This window comes from Chaetodon auriga, chromosome 2, assembly GCF_051107435.1.
Source record: "Chaetodon auriga isolate fChaAug3 chromosome 2, fChaAug3.hap1, whole genome shotgun sequence".
NCBI classification, from domain to species: domain Eukaryota; kingdom Metazoa; phylum Chordata; class Actinopteri; order Chaetodontiformes; family Chaetodontidae; genus Chaetodon; species Chaetodon auriga.
Window position 1 is genome coordinate 30331161 of NC_135075.1, and position 15414 is coordinate 30346574.

The 15414-nt window shown below is 46.9% G+C and overlaps 1 protein-coding gene across 1 annotated transcript in view; it reads right to left on the minus strand.

Annotated features, from left to right (window-relative positions):
• Nucleotides 1–4284: 4284 nt before the first annotated feature.
• Nucleotides 4285–15414, minus strand: part of dag1 (dystroglycan 1) — a 42570-nt gene continuing 31440 nt past the window's right edge. The window contains exons 3-4 of the mRNA XM_076746444.1: nt 7849–8310; nt 4285–7700 (exon numbers count right to left, since the gene is read on the minus strand). Coding sequence (XP_076602559.1) covers nt 5874–7700; nt 7849–8310 — 2289 coding nt within the window. The 3' untranslated portion in view covers nt 4285–5873. The remainder of the gene's footprint in view (nt 7701–7848; nt 8311–15414) is intronic.

Consider the following 15414-nt stretch of genomic DNA (forward strand, 5'->3'; position numbering starts at 1 on the left):
CAGAGCACAGAATGTAAATCACACAGGCCTTCGATGTGTCGCAGCTGTGCAGATATAGAAGATGATGCGTTCAAACATGGCAGGAAAAAGGTGAACTGACTTTTTGCTTCGTAGCTTGATGTGTTTTTCAACCACAGGGATGAAGGTGAGGAGCAGGGACGGGTGTTCTGTCGGGTTTAGTTGGGAATTTGACAAATATCTTCTTTTAACAGCCGGACCAGAATGTCCTTGTTTTGGTTTTAAGTGTCAAGGACAACATGAGATGAAAGCAGGTGATTTTAGTTATTTATCAGCCTTCACAAACGCAGGTGGTTTTTGGGACAAAAGTATTTCAGCTTGTCATATTGCAGGTGTAAGTTTTTTATTTGTCTGTTTTACTATCTCAGAAAATGAGTTTTTGTATCGTCGCTCCGACTCTCAATAAGTGGGTCAAAATGATGTTTCTTGTAGGAATTCATGGGAACCATCAGCGCCATCACAGTATTTTTACTATGAAACACACAAAAACAAACAGCTGTTTATTTTGGTAACTCAGTAATAGATTTTAGAGAGCTAGACTACAAATCTGCCATTTTAATAATGTGATATGATCATTATTTACAGTCTGTACATGCTGGTGCACCATTTCAAGCATTCCTTTGATTTCTGTGGAGTTCTGGATTCTCGACGCGCAGCCGAAATGATCTCACAGAGGCTGGATGAAGAACCGGCGATGGAGACTCCGATGAAGACGAGCCAGACGATCGCTGACAGCGTTTCCTCAGCTGACTGAGGAGCCTGTCAGACTTCACATGAGGGATTGACTTGAAAGTTACCCCGACCATCAATCCAGGTCAGCACAGCCATGGGAAGGTGAAAAGGCAGAAACAGACAAATGTTTGTGTCTCGTCCTCTTTTGAAATGTTTTTAAAGGAAAAATAAATGTCACAAACCTTCTTGTGCAGAAGATTGTGAAGATAACACATATTTCTTATTACCTAACGGCTCGTTCATGTTACACATCGCCTTCCTTTGAGAGAAAAACACGACACAGAAGAAAGATTCGGACCAATTCCCCCCCCCTCCCTTTTCACAGCGTGAACAGACTTTGCACTTTCAGCTCAGCAGCTGTTATCCTGCAGCTTCAACGGATTTGATGCTGAGTGCTTTCCATCGACCACGACGTCTGAAGTGGAGGAATGTCTGGTGCTGGGATCGGCTCCCAGCTCGTGCTCAGAGCATCCTCGGCTGCTGCATGCTGACGAACAAAACCTGTAATTGTTAATTGTATGAACAGACAGAACAAAAAAAAAAAAAACCCGAAAACACACCCAGGAGCAGCAGCACTGAGCTGTGTTTATCACACTAAACATCAACAATGAATCTTATCCTGACAGAAATCTATACTTCATTCACATTTGCTCTGCTGGGGAGAATAAACTCTGCTGTTCTCTGTAATGAAGAACTGTTCCACACTGTCTTTCACTGAGATGGATAATTAATTCATTTTCAATTAAAGTCCTGATCCTCGACTGCACAGCACCGTTTCCGCCCCATCGTCAGACTCCATGTTTTTAATACAGACCCGGACCCCCGCCACAGGGGCTCCAGCTGAGGGTTTTAATCAACCCTGCCTGTGGGAAGAATGTCTCTGTGACTGAGGTCATATCATTTCCTCAAACAATGCTCTGCAACTGCCAAAGGTACCATCTCGTACCTTTCATGAGGTTGTTCTATTACTGAAGAAAAGAGATTCAGTCAGCTGAAATTACATCTCATGACGTCTTTCACGACTCCAGAGAGAACTAATCATCTATCAGAAGGCTGACTCCAGGAAAATGTGTCCTTTGTTCCATTTTTTCAAATACATTTCCAGCTGGTTTTCACTGTGTTATTAAAGGTCCAGTTATTAAAGGACTGATTGTATGTGCTTCATATCGTCAGGAATAGACAGAAAATGAGTGCTGACTGTTTAACGTCTCTTTAATTCTGAATGAAGCAGTTTGAGAATTGAAATTGGTGTTGGAGATGCAGAGGAAGTTAAAGAGACGAGATCAGATCAGACCTTTTCCACAGGACTGACTGAAAAAACATCATGGAGTCGTATACAACACATCCCCATAGATCAGAATACAATGAGTATTGTTTCTCTCTGTCTGTTCTACTTTGCAGCGCCGCGGTTCACGTCTAAAAAGCAGAACACAAAGGTAGCTCCATCAAAAGAGCCGCTTCAAGAAAGGCAACACCACTCCACTTCAGCGTGCCTTCATGTCCTTTATCTTCGCTTTTCTTCTTTCCACCGAGAGGATCAAGTCGTCCACGCTCGTAACTGCGTGGCGTTACAAGAGGAGGCGCTTTAACTACTAATATCACCACTCCAACATAGTCATCCGAGTCAACACTGAGTATCGTGCATAACAACGCACAGTCCAGCTTTAATTTAGACGCTTCCTAAAACGTAACTTTACACTTCTTCTTCCCGATCAGGATTCAGGCCAATATTCCTCAAGTGTCTAAGAATAGGAACGTTGAGATCTGGGTATCCAGGGAACATGGAGTCACTGTTAAATGTACAGTCATGCAGCCTGACAATTGATCCTACTGGGGCTTCTATTCTGAGAAGCACTCGTGTTCCTGTATTTATCAAGTATCCATCTGTTATTCTGAGAGGCTGTTTAAAGCACCAACCCTGGCCGCTTAATCACAAGTGCCCCACATGAGCCACGCAACTGCAATTCACATTTTGTAAACTGTGATAAACAGCTGTCACCACTTCTGCTGTGCAAAGCAGAGAACAGGCCTCGTGATCCCACCAGAACTATTTGTAGAATCCATTTTACCTCAAAGTGTGGAGAGGAAAAGAAAGTCGACTCTGTGGTGTGACGTTCCCGCAGCGTGCAGACAAAATGGCACTACAAATCATTTTAGCATCCTCCCTGTGATAGATTGAGCTTGTCTGGTACTTTGAAGGCGACTGATTAGGCCCCGTAAAATGCAAAGTCAGCACATCTATAATCTTCCAGAATCCCCAATCAGATTCCTCATCTGGAATGTGCTGAAAATCTGTCTGAGTGGCAGAGCGCCGGTCAAATATCACGGATGTAAAACATGAAATACAATAACCTTTAACACTTTTACTTTGCTTTGTTCAGCTTAATAATCAGTTTTCATAATGACCGCGAGACCAAAGTGTGTTGGTTCAGTCCTCTTTACCTCCGAAATGAGCACATTACTCAGTTTACTTTGAAAGATGGGACCTTGTCATAATACATTCAGCCAACTCACAAGGTGTCTCAATCAAACCAAAATCAATCCTCCATTAATCTTTGTCATTGCTATGATCCATTTATTCATTTTAGCAACCGGTGATGTCTGGGGAATACATTCATCATCGCTTCCTCTCCCTCCAAATTAAACTCTGTCATGAATTATCACAGAGGTGCAACAGAGCTGGCAAAGTGTTTACATCCAATCAATATTCTGAGTAATCAATGCAAATTATCTGTATGCAACGTGTGGAAATGGAGATGGAGCTGAGAGAGTGTTTTCACAGCGTCGCCTTTTTAATGGGCAGAGCTTTCACACTGAATTGTCCGACGAGTCATTCAATGGCAGAATAATTTAGTGGAAAAAGGACAGCAGTCATCCACCAACAAGCCCAGAGACCACAGGTGGCTGCCAGGCAGCGAGACGTCTCGGGAGGTAAAACCTCTCGTGGACTTCAGACACTGATTTATCAAGTCAAGGTGAAGCAGCAGAAAAGTGACAATGATCAAAAAGCTCATCCATAAACATCAGTCAGGGTTTGAGCGGGAATACGACAGGATACTTTCCACAGGCGGAAAACTCCCCGACAGGAGACGCAGGAGAAGTTCAATGAGATTCATGAATGAAGAAGGTTGATTTTTTTGTCGTACCAGCTGGTTTTATTATGACAATGCACACTTGAAAAGCAAAAAAGCCTTGGCATCCTGCAAAAACCAACATTATGACAATACGAGTCACTCGCTTTAGCCTGCATCGACCAGCCACTGAGCGGACTGCGCCTTACATTATTATTGCAAAGGGTCACTTTCAGTTGAAACTCATGAGCAAACAGAAGGACATAAAAATAAAATTTGTGATTACATAAAATATCGGTCATTCCATCTTTGTATAGTGGGAGATACATTTTGATATGCAAACACACACAGTAAAATAAAACACTTGAAATATGTGACCCATGACAAAAACAAAAAGAAAGTGTACATAATTGAATCATAATTGAACTTCTAGACTAAGATTTTACAAATCACAGAAGACTAATCATTAATCATGTTTTCTTTTAATAATCAAACAATTTGAGGCTGTATCAAAAACTTTGTAAAAAAATTAGAAGGAGATTTTCATTGACAATTTTTCCGTGAGCTAATTACTGGAAATTCAAGGTTCTTGCTTCCCTCTGAATCTCTGCCTCAGTGTCGGCCGCTCGCCTCCTCCGTGACCTCCAAATGTGAATATCTGTACAATCTCGTCTGGGAGAGTCTCCATGGCACACGGCGTTTCTCCTCTCACTGGAGAGCAGAACTGCCTCATTACATAAAAAAATAATTCTCCCTGGTCCAAAATAAACTGAAGGGGTCTTTTTCCTGTTTGCGTACGTGTTGGAGGAAATGGAGAATGGGGAAATTTTACCGTGTTTTTTAACCTCATCTAACACCAAACTGAGGTCAAGTTGCATGAAACTTTACATTTTGCCTCCAAATCCAAACCAAACTCTGCATGTTCGAGTTAGTCCGATCATCTGTTTCCTAATGAAGACAGCGGTTTGTTTTTCTCAGGCTAACCTGGTTTCACCCAGTGTTCTTGTTGCTTACACCTTATCGAGCCTGTCAGACCTGCTGAGGGGATGAGGGCGACTGAGAGGAAGGTGTTTGTTTCATCTCACGGACTGTGATTGACAGACTGCTCAATCAAACAGGAGTAAAGAGCCTCTGCAGCTTATTTTGGCGAGGCGATCCCTTTCTTCACGCTTTCTTCCACCGCCCGAAAAATATAACACGATCTATCAGAACATCTTCCAGATATACAGTGAATTTTAAAACCAATGAAACAAACAAATTATTTATTATTCATCTCTAAATCTTTTTTTTAGGCTACCTTGTTATTCTCATCTTTACTAGACATTGTGAATAAGGATAGAAACAGACAACTAGTGTTAAAAGGCAAACCGTATTGAATCTGAATAAACACACCCACTCATTCACACGCACACACACACCTCGGCCTCCCGGTCTCTCGTGTCGTCTGCAGGGGTGATCTGAGATCCCGCTGAGAGCTTTTTTCATTTGCAGAGAATCTCACTCTTTATTAAAAACACGAGCTGATGCCTGCAGTGGTCTGATGGCAGTTCAACGTCTTCTCGTATTATTTCAAAGCAAGACAAAAGAAGAGTTGTTAGGCAAACAGTTCAGTCCAGAAAAAAAAAGATAATAACCTTGGGATAATGAGAAAAAAAACTAATAAAAGCCAGTATTTTAAATGAACAGAGGGAAAAATGAAATGCTGGGAAGGGAGAACACGACTCCCGATCGTCGCCTCTGACCAACTGGCCGATCCCAAAGCCAACGTGACGAAAATTTGTTTGTCTTAGGCCACTGTAGTAGCTGGGCTACCACGAAAACAGTAGTCCCTCCCAGCTGTTTCAACCAATCATCCCATCCGTTTACTGTAAAACCCCACCCACCTCATGACTGCCCCTCCCAAACCAAAGTCCCCTGTAGCTGTTTTGTACTTTAGCACCTCTTTTCATCGCTCCCTGTAAATGTCCAGACAGACAGACACCAGAATGGAAACCGTCACAGTTCCTCAGGCATCCCCTCCCTCCACCCTATGAGGGGAGGGTTAAACAAGTCTTAGGGGGGCACATATGGAGGTGGAGATCTGTAGGGAGTCATGTTCTTGGGACGGGAGCCTTTGCCCTCCATGGGAGTGGTGAAGGGCGGTGGTGGCTGGTAGGGAGGCGCGTTCGGGTCCTCGTCTCGTAGAGCTGTGTACTCCCCCAGCAGCTCCTGGTTGAGGGGAGTGGTCTCTGGTGTGGCCATGTTGGGGTACTCTGGGGGTGGAAGCGGGGGCTTCTCTTCCTGTAGAATCAGGGGCATACTGGAAGACGGAGGGGGCTTAGAGTCGTCAAGTTCGTCTGCAAAGATAATCGGCACACCTTTTTTGATGAAGGTGGCCTGGTCCTCGATGGTCAACTTGCCCTTTCGTTTCTTCCTGTAGCAGATCATCGCAATGATACCTGCTATCAGCAAGATGGCTGCCACCACCACCGCAGGAATGACTGTGTGGAGATAGACGTCATCGGTACTCTGTCGGCCCGTTCCCAATGATGGAGTGACTGCTGGAGGTTCTGGTATATCAATTTCTCCTGGTGGGATGAAGGAGTGTGTCCTGCAGCTTGCCCTTCCCTTGACCATGACGTCCATTGGTGTGAATTCAGGCCCCATGGCGTACCTGAAGGTAGCTGTGGGTTCTCCTTCGTTAGTGGCAAGTATGTTGCTCATGGCTGTGAGCTGTTCCTTTGGGCAAGGATGCTGTGGGAGGCTGGTGTTCGTCCACTCCACCACAATGGACCCTTTGGTGATATTTCTTAGACTGACTGTACTGCTGTTGCGATCCCCCAGAGCATATGCCAGCTTCTTGACCAGAAGAATCTTCTTGTGGATGTCATTTGTTACTGAACGTGGCTCTCCATCGAACCGGGCCGTGAAGATCACAGGGGTCTTGTCATTGATGGGCCAGCGGTTCACACGGACCTCAAAAGCATCAATTGCATTCAGGCCACCTTTGTCAGTCGCCTGCATGAAGTATTCATGTTTCCCCACATGCTGGACATCGGGAAGGCCGTAGAGAAGCTGGCTGGTGGTGTTGAACTGGATCCAGGAGCCCTCTCTAACCACGTCATTGTGGTTCTGCCTCAGAGTTAGACGCAGCTTGTCTGTTGTGCCATCCTCTTTATCGAAGAATGTATCAGACGGGATCTTGACCTCGAAGTAGGTGCCCACCAATGCATTGACCTGGTCAATGGGGTTACGCAGGACAGGCTTCTCATTGTATGGATCCGGGATGACACCAGGTGATGGTGTGGTGCGCCTGGATGTCTTAGCTGTGGAGGTCTTTGGCTCTCTGGGCACCGGTGTGGTTTTGGGTCTCTTAGGTTTCTTGGTGGGTCTTCTAGTAGGTGTGGGTGGTGTGGCAGTGGCCTCCACGTAAGTAGGCCTGGTCATGGTTGGCTGAATTAGAATATTGCTGGAGGTCTCCAACACTCTTGTTGGTTGAGGGGGTCCCAGGGTTGGGGTGTGGGCAATGGTGTCACGGATTCTGATCGTCGGCCTGCCTGGTAGAGGAACAGGGCCTCTTACCGGCGGAGCAGAGCTTTCGGTTGGTGCAGCAATAGAGGGGGAGGAGAGGGTTGGGATGATCCTCACTGGAGGCTCCACTACAGTTGTTGGAGGAAGCACTGCCAGAACAGGCGTTGGAGTGTTGTTTAATTGGCGTCTGACCCGCTTGGGGGCATGTGGTTTCTTGTTGGCAATGTGCCAGCCCACCACAGGGTAGCCCAGCTTGGCTGACATTGTGCCTTCCTTAGCAGGACCCTGGACGCTGTTGATATTTGGGACTGTGCTCTGCTCCAGCGAGCAGCCGAGCTTCCAGGACAACAGAGCTCCATTCTCCACCACCTGGGGAGACATTGAGGATTGTTCATCTAATTATTCATCTGATTAAATGACAATTCAATTATTCACTAACTCCCAAATTATTACTTTATCCACAAAACCACATACTCATGCGCTCAGCAGCATCCACTCTCATTTATCATTTACTCACCTTTTTAGCGTTGCCCGGTCCAGCCATGAAGGCAGACATGTCGAACAGCCGGTTGTTGACCACGGGGAGTATCTTCATGTGCTGCAGCCCCACCCCAGAGAAGCTCCTCATGTTATCCAGGAGCTCCACCCTCTGCTCTGAGCTCATCTTGGTCAGATCTGCATCCAGGATCACCGTCAGCACTGTGACCGGTTCCTCGTTGCCACACATGAACGGCTGGACGTCTTCTTCAGTCAAGGCTTGGTTGGACGCCAGCTGGGCTGAATCTGCGTCCAGATGATCCTCAGGGTGCACCTCAATGGAAAACACCTCTGAAGAAGAGGAGGATTTGGTGTGGTTGGAGATGGATACGGAGATGTAATGGACACCTTTGTCCTCCTCCAAAGGTAGACCCTGCAGGATTCTGCTGCTGGCATCCCAGTGGAGCCAGGCAGGGAGCGACTCCTTCCCCATCTCTGTGATCTGCAACAAAAACAAAACAGGAAGTGAGTTGATGAGTTTGAGATTATCACAAGTAAGCCAATGACAGAAACACTATGATCAGGAACCAAAAGTGAATAAAGACAAGGGGACAGTGAAGGCCTCACAGATGTTCAGAGGCAGAACATTTGACGACTCTGAAAAAGGTGATGCTTTCTTATGAACTAAATAATGTGCTGAGCTGCTTCCTGGAAAAAGCAAAGGCTAAATAGATTATTTAGGTAATAAATATTATGTATAATGTTATTTCAATGAAGTTTGAAGCTTTCTGTCCAGCAGCTTTGATGGATTCAGGGCAGCTGTTTATATTGGATATGTTGTGGTATGTATGAAGCCTCACAGTTTGTATTTCTCACTGTTGTTTGTATTCCAGTGTGTTATTATTTCTCTAAATTTAACTGAACTAACCGCTCTTTGTGCTTTATTTTGAAAGTTTTGACAGGTAGTGATGCAGGAATAAAGGATCGGGCTATGAGCTAAAAACGAGCGTCCACACAACACACAGACGCTCTGAAGAGCGCCGCTATGAATTGTAATTCAAGCTCGACTAAAATTAAAATAACTTGGCCAATTATAGGGCCGGGGACGTCCCCATGGCAGGAGGCTGATGGAGAGAAATGGATCACAGGGGAGTGACGATGCATCCACACGCATAAATCCCCAAACAAGAACAAATGCATCCCGTGCTCCCCGGCCCCTACAAGTTAATTCTGCGGCTAATAAATCCTGGTTGATAAATTATGTAGAAGCAGTGCTCCCCAGACACATCATTAATGCTCTAACCAGCACACATGCAGCGCCGGGGGAAAACGCACACACACATAAACACACACACTCACACATGCAGACGTACTGTACACAAGAATGGACACACACACACACTCACTCACGCACACAAGGCCACAGACGCACAAGGTTACACTCAAGGCTGAGGTATGACCACCCAGACATCAAGTGTACCTACACACACACACACACACACACACACACACACACAGACACAGACACACACACACACACACACACACAGACACAGACACAGACACAGACACACACACACACACACACACACACACGCACACACACACCTTTTGCTAGGAGCTAGGCTTTTAAAAATGACCCCTCATGGACAATCCCTTTGAACAGCTCCTCTCCTGGAAGCATCCACACCTCAAGGAGCTTCAGCTGCTTTTCTTCTTCTTCTTCTTCTTCTTCTTCTTCTTCTTTTCTTCTTCTTCCAGCAGTGGAGGTTCATTGTGGATGAATTTATTTCTGATTTGCATTTCCTCTCTGTCAGGCCTTCTTCCCTCTCTTGTTCCTCTTCCTCTTTCTTCCTCTGACACCTCACCCCTCCTCTGCGTCCCTGCTTTCCTCTTTGCTGCTGTCATTACTTCAAAATGTCATTTTCTAAATCTGACAGTCCTTTTCATTGGTAGATAAAAGCTTATTTCTGAGGTGGTGATGCAGGAAGATGTCGTGATTCTTGGCCGAGAGGAAATCCAGCTTTAGAATTATTACTGCGGGAAACAAATGTTGTTTACGATTGAATCCACGCTGATAATTGCAGGTTAGAGGAAAACTGTACTGACAGTTTAGCAACAAATATCTTTTCTAACAGGACAAAATGTCCACTGCTGGCAACAGAGACACCATTGGAGGTGTTGATGGCACATATTTGGAAGAAACAGAGACACTGGTGTGTCTTCAGACGAGGCTCCTCCAGCAGTGTTTGATTGAATTTGTCACACTGAGCTCCGCAGCCTCAGAACTTCAAACCTACCGCCTCTTGACACGGCACCGCAAATAAAATCACAAAGAGACGTCGAAGGACGAGCGAGTCGCCGGGCAGTAATGTCACCACAACTGTCCTAATTGCTCCGTAAATTATGTCCTGAAAGCACAAAGACGGCCAATCAAATAAGGGTGAGAGGTGAAGAAACAGGTGGCAGTTTATTTCATCAGTTTGGTCTGAAGAGGTTAAAATATCAGCAGCACGTTTGACACGAGGCTCTTATGAGGCCAAAACGGGGGAAGAGCGCGCTGAAGAAGGACCATCCTCCTCTCCATCAGCAGCTCCTCATCCTGAGCTGGACAGCGCAGACAGACTGTCCTCCAGGTGAAGGCTGGTGGATCCCTGCCACCGGATCTCCTGCAGGCTCCTACCAGCCGAGGAGCGGAAGCACTGCTCCCTCCGTCGGCGCTCCTGACTCAGTAAGCTAAAACAAAAACACAACCGCGCCTTTAAAACTCCTCCACGAACTCAGCAGAGAGCTTGTAGTTTCCTGCCTCCCTAAGAGAACATGAAAAATACATCAAATCCCCCAAAATGTCAAGAAAAATATTTCATATCTTTTCCTGGCAAAAGGCTTCAGTGCGAGAGAGCTTGATGTTTGGCCCTAAAGGTTATCGTGTGCTCTCACAGACTCCTCCAGCCTCCCTCCCCCTCCCGTACAACACACACCACTGGCAAGGTTACGCCTCAGCCCTCTGAAACAGCCAGGGAAAACCTGCATTTTGGAAGATTTATTTGGAGAAGCACAGAGGGCCAGGCAGCCAGAATGAAGGAGACTATAAACCATTTTCTGGGAAGCTATTAAGGTGGTGGCAAAGGCAACTTAGGGCAAAGACATAACATATAGAGGCACAGAGTTAATTTACTCGGGGCATTTACTGAGCAGTATGATAACCTTTCAAAGCAGCTGTTACGTGCCTTGCTCAAGGACTTTTCAACAGGGAAATGACATCATATGAACCTGCGAAAAGACTCCAACCCTGCCCAGTTTTCAGCTATGTGGCTTTTGAGGAGGTACACAATTACTTGAAGCAGCATGTACAATGAATGTTAATGTTGATGACATTAAAGAAGCTGAGCCACTCAGAGATAAGAGCCTTTCTGAAGAGCTGAATCACTGACATGTGTAAAGTATGGCTGCCACCTCCACAGCGCGACCACATCCTCCACCCGCAACTTAAAAGACTGCTAATTAAAATGAAATGAGCGATAATCTCATCAAAGTTTGGGGTCGTTTGATCGTTTCTCTCATTTCTTCCTCACTCACACACACACAGGCGTCGGCCACAAAGCCACCGTGACTATCGGCGCTATAAGCCACAGCGGCGGGCACGGCGGCACAGCCAGCTCGGCTGACGGTGCATTTGAAGTCTGCGCGAGCGACAGGCATGAAACACCAGGAGACGTTATCGCACGTCACTGCCATCATCCTTATTTCGCTCTGCATCGCTGGCGTCACTCCCTCCGCCCTCTCAGCTGGTTGGACGGCAACACGGGCCGGACAAAAGGCGAAGGACGACCTCAAACAGCCTCAGTGCTGACGGCTAACGAGCCCAGTGTCAGAGCGGGAGGAAGGATTTCTGACTCGTCATCAGTGACGCTTTCTGACAAACCGCTCATCTCTTCTTACTGCCATGAGAGCAGCGGCGCATTTACTCAGGTACAAAAGTACTGAGGTACTTTTACTTCACTTTCACCTACATCACAGAGGGAAATATTGTACTTTGTACAGCTTTAGTTTTACAGGTGATCTGTACCTGATCAGGTTATAAAGCAGCCGCTCTGATTGGAGCCAGGCAGCAGTTCAAGAGAAGCTCTGCTTCCTGATTAAAATACTGCTTCACGTCGCTGCTGCTGCTTAACGACTCCCTTCACTTTTGATCCTTTCAGTTCATTTTCATGATAACGTTTCCAGAAGTTGAATATGAGCCTTTTAAGTTGTGTTTTGTCACTGAAATTCATCCAAATCTGACCCCGAATTCGACTTAAATCCTGATTAAAGACCTCTGAACATGTTTAATCTTCAGGTTCAGCAGCGAAGGCGACAGCATTTTAAAGTCATCGAGTGGAAATCTGCGGCTGCTCAGCTGACTCTCTTCAGCTCTCCTGTCTGAAGACGGCTACCTGCGACTGTGTCCATCAGAGCTGCAGATCCTCCTGCAGCAGCTGTTTATCGTTACATGGTGACGATTGAACCAGGAGAGGTTCACGCCCTCCAGGTCACGGGAGAGCTCAAGTTCGCTTTCATTTAACATTGAACAGAAAATAAATCAGATTTTATTTCTTAAACCAGAAAGAGTTGTAAAAATATTTTCATTGCGGCTCTCTGTGGTTTAGGGTCACAGCCAAACCCAAACAAGCCACATATTATTACCTTCAGACGGACGGACAGAGTAGATTTACAACCCCGAGCTCTCCTTACGTCTCATGACCTGCTGATGCAGCACATGCATAAAGCTGCCTTCAAAGGAGAGACGCACCTGCACGAACACACACACTTCATTCTCCCCTGAAACATCAGACGAAGCTCGAACAGCCAAAGACACTCAGACGGATTTGGACGTTGACAAAGACGGCGAGGACGAGGGAGAATGGAGAGAAAGAAAGCGAGAGGTCAAGCAAGAAGAATGATGGAGAGAAACAGAGATATTACGAGGAGGCGTCGAGCCTCTCGTCGTGCAGGGGAAGAAAGCAGCTCATTGTTGCAGCGAGAGGAGAAGACAGAGAAAGGAGGCCATTGTTACCGGGGACCCGCCTGACAGCTCGGCAGATAAGCCTCATATTTTGGAGGAGGTGAGGAAGGAGGAGGAGGAGGAGGAGCAGCCTGGGCACGCTGTTGTGATATGATGACTTGGGGGGAAATGAAACTCTGCGTGGTGGAGGAAGGAAAACATGAAGGGAAGAGGAGGTGAGGAAGAGGAGAGGCGGATGCATGGACGAGGAGGGAACAGAGAATGATGGAGGAAGAGGCAGGGGAAGTGAGAGATAATGTGAAAAGGGATGAGAAGCGGAGCGAGACAAAGAGTAACCCAGCGTGGGGTGAGGAGGAAGAGGTGAGGAGGAAGAGGCAGCACACAGGGAGAGGGGGGGGGGGGGGGGGTTGTTGGCATCGTCGAGCGTTTCCAGCGGAAAGTATGAGGACGGACGAGCTATAGAATGAGGGGGGGCGGGGGGGAGGGGGCTACCGGGCAGGAGGATGTTTACGAGGGGAAATCCATCTTTTCTAGAGGCCGAGTCCACGTCCAGAGTCTGATCCTGAGTCCTGCAGCTCTCACACGTCAATGTGTGACACGATCCAAACGGAACACTTTGAGCACACAGACACAGATGTGGACCTGGATCATTCAGACTGTCTCACTCTTCGATAGAAACAGTTGAAGACCATGAAAACTGTTTCCAACATGGTGGACTATGAGGACCCTGTTTCACAACTCTTGCCCTGCTTCTCATTTCATGTCCTGTCGTTGCACGTCAGCCGCTCTCCCTTCAATCATGCGTTCCCATCATTCACCTCACCTGCATCCCATCATCAGTCCCTCATTGGTCTGTTTCCAGCCACACTCTGCCTGATCATCCAATGAACATCGCCCAGCTTTCTGTTTGGATTCCCTCGCCTTCAACAGAGACTGAGACCTCAAAACCTGGACATAACACTGCATGACATAATCTAAACAATGGCCACACACACCGACCTTTGACCTTATTCTTCAATAAGAAAATGTCCCATGCAGTTATTACACATCACCTTCATCGTAAAGCATAATTTCATTATGAATTGACGGCTCCTCGACCATGAAACCTACCATGCACGTCCACACCTCTGCACACGTCAGAATAAAAGCAGAGGAAGCTGAGTTATGAGGTTTTCACTGGACAGTCATGGAGCTGAATGGAAATATTCTCAGATGAAGCGCGTTCCAGGAAAAACAGACTCTTTCTATTAATAGGCTGCACGGCAGGACGGTGCAGACGTCCGCGGGAATCGGTCACACGAGCAGGAAATGACGAGCCGTGGGATTAAAACGTTTGCTGCGCACGAAAAGAGGAACTTTGGTCACAAACACAGACGAACGCAGGAGGAAACGACAGCTGATACACCGAGTACGTGTGTGTATTAATCCACACACACACACACACACACACACACACACACACACACACACAACCTGAGCCACAAATACACTCCTATTATACACTCATTAAAGTGTAATGATGGAGAGGCTCTGAGCTATAAAACCTGCACTAAAGTACATGTTCTCTCTCTATCGCACGCACACGCACACGCACACGCACACACACACACGCGCACACACACACACACACACACACACACACACGCACGCACGCACGCACGCACACACACGGGCGCACGCACACACACGCACGCACACACACACACACACACGTGCACACACGCGCCCGCACACACACACATGCACACACACACACGCGCGCTGTGGTAAACCTGGTTGCCAGAGCCTGCAGCAAAACTCATAAAGCTCTCCCCCATTCTCTGTCTATGTCTCTCTACCTCTCTCTCTCTTTTGCTTGCAGCTTACAACAATGAAAGGCTGCTCAGGAGCCGACAGGAGCTGGCCATTGTTTGAATCCAGCTGTGTGGGTGAGAGAGAAGAGAAAGAGGTGGAGTGTGTGTGTGTGTGTGTGTGTGTGTGTGTGTGTGTGTGTGTGTGTGTCTGCTGCTGACCACGCAAGAGCAAAAGACAAATAAAGAGAGTGTGAATGTGTGAAGGCAAAACACAGGGAGGCTGAACATGTGTGACAGCAATGATGGCTGAAGTGTGTGTGTGTGTGTGTGTGTGTGTTTATGACAAGGACAACTGGAAGGCGAGCGAGGAGACGAGCACAGCTTGCTGCCTATGCAGCAGTCGTCCCATTGGTCGGGTGGGAGCAGCCTCGGCTTAGCAAACACAATGCTACCTCACTACCTACTGCGCTACGCCGGACAGCAGGAGGACGGAAAATAAAGCAGAGTGTAAACAAAGTCCTGCAGGGACAGATGTTGTGTGTGAGTGTGTGTGAAAGAGAGAGAGAGTGTGTGTGAACAGAGAGACAGAGTGTGAACAGAGAGAGAGAGAGAGAGAGAGAGAGAGAGAGAGAGAGAGAACAGAGCGAGCGAGAGTGAGAGGAGAGAAAATGAGCTGGAAGGACACAGAGATGCTGAAAGAATGAGGTGAAAGACTGCACACACACACACACACACACACACACACACACACACACAGTATGCAGTACAAGTATGTGTTTGCCTGTGTGTGTGTGTGTGTGTGTGTGTG